Source organism: Penicillium arizonense, assembly GCF_001773325.1.
Source record: "Penicillium arizonense strain CBS 141311 chromosome Unknown PENARI_contig306, whole genome shotgun sequence".
In the NCBI taxonomy this organism is placed as follows: domain Eukaryota; kingdom Fungi; phylum Ascomycota; class Eurotiomycetes; order Eurotiales; family Aspergillaceae; genus Penicillium; species Penicillium arizonense.
The window spans coordinates 1-1856 of record NW_019173583.1 but is presented as its reverse complement, the minus strand read 5'-3'; the positions used below and the strand labels follow the sequence as shown (position 1 = coordinate 1856).

The window sequence follows — 1856 nt, the reverse complement described above, 5'->3', positions numbered from 1 at the left end:
TGAGCGAGAGCGATGGGAATGCAGCAAGGATGACTATCGATGAGCGAGTACAAGATACAACATATCCCGGTAATATATCAGTCGATTCCCAATGTTCCAAGGCTGAAGGATACACCCACACCCTCTACTGGGATGTGGGCTAAGATGAAGTGTGAAAATGCACCTAGGTATCACCCAAAATAACCGCCCCGTCGTCACATATATCCTTTCACTTGAGCTTTAAAGTCCCTCCAAAGTGGTAAACTTGGCCAATACGCCATCGCTCGGCCTTACAGTAACGTCCTCCTGAACCAGTAGCTTGGCGTTGGGGTACTGCAGCTCCATATGAAAACGCCTGACAAGTGAAGAGATCAAAAAGCAAAGCTCTGCTTTGGCGAAGTCCTGCGCTATACAGCTTCGAGGTCCATGTAGAAAGGTCAAAAAGGCATAGTTGTTGGACTTTGGACGCTGATACGCCCCTGTTGGGCTTATAAAACGGTTCGGATCGAAGGCTTTAGCGTTGGGCCCCCATAATTCCTCCATATGATTGATGACCTGTGGGGCAAGGACGAACATGGTACCCTTGGGAATAAAATGACCAGCAATTAATGTATCACGAACAGCCCTGCGAACAGTCTTTGGAACCGGAGGGTAGTAGCGAAGGACCTCGTCGCAGAATGCATTCAGAAAAGGGAGGTTTTTGATCGCAGTCAGAGGGAGATTAGGCTCTTCCATTGAAGAGACAGGTAGATGGGCGCGGACTTCTTCGCGAAGCCTCATTTGGACGTCTGGATACTTGCAAAGAGCATAAACTGACCACTGCAGAGCTGCTGCTGTTGTTTCATGCCCAGCCGAAAGAAAGGCCATTGCTTGGTCAACAAGTCCCTCTTCGGTAAATGCCTTGCTGCTAAGGGCCAATGATACAATATCGATCTTTGTTTCGACTGTTTCCTTTTCAGCCATCCGCTGCTGAATCACCCTTCGAGCAGCATCGCGTATTGTCTGCTGGGATGCCTTAATTTCGCGGTTACGCCTTGTGGGGATTCGGTAGATGAGCTTGGGCTGTAGGAACAAAATACAAAACACAGAAAGCAGTTTTTCACTCTTTGATGGTGTCATTAGCTTCCGGTAGGCTTGGTAGAGCGTACTTTGAGGGTTTTCCAAAGAGTCAAACTCAACACCCATGCCTGCCTGGCCAATGATGTCGAGTGTCACACGACTAGACCAGTCACTTATTTTAATGGTGTTGTCTCCATTTGTTCTTGTCGCAAAATCTTTTTCTATCAAACTGACCATATCCAGACTCTTGGACCAGAACATGGCATGTAGGTTTTCAATATGACGGGGCGAGAACGCCAGGTTAAGCGATTTACGCTGGACCTGAAAGGGCTTGTTAGCTCAATAATCTGCAGATTCTCGAGTCTGTACTTTATGCTCCCCTCCCTCAGCGAGTACAATTCCATCACCAACGAGGTGTTGCATAACATGCCGAACCAATTCAGGTTTTTCGAAGTCGTAAGCCCTTTTGACGAGCATTTCATATATTGCTTCTGGACTGGTGGGAAGGACCCATTCAGAGTTCCCAACAATATAGTAACGAATCATGCTTGCATCGGGCATGCTCTTGATCCACCTTTCGATCATTGCATAAGGCACTTCGATTGAATAAGAATTCGAATTGCCAGTCAACCAATTCCGATTCTAGTATGCGTCAACTTTGATCACAAGAAATGAGGGTCATATCGTACATTTGGTGTTGGTATGTGCTCCAAAGGTGTGAAGAATTGTGGATACAAAACTAGCTTGAAGATCAACTTGAATATGGCCCATGCCGTGAAAAAGGCAAGAATAGTCACCGGTTCTATAAGCAGCATGAT

General features: G+C 46.6%; 1 protein-coding gene across 1 annotated transcript; it reads right to left on the bottom strand.

Moving 5' to 3' along the window:
* Window positions 1-276: 276 nt before the first annotated feature.
* On the bottom strand, window positions 277-1838 carry PENARI_c306G07190 (cytochrome P450; the record flags this gene model as incomplete). Its single annotated transcript, XM_022638276.1, has 3 exons — window positions 277-1359; window positions 1435-1680; window positions 1728-1838. Coding segments are annotated over 3 exons (1440 nt in total), but the record flags the coding sequence as incomplete, so codon positions are not given.
* Between the last annotated feature and the right edge of the window lie 18 nt (window positions 1839-1856).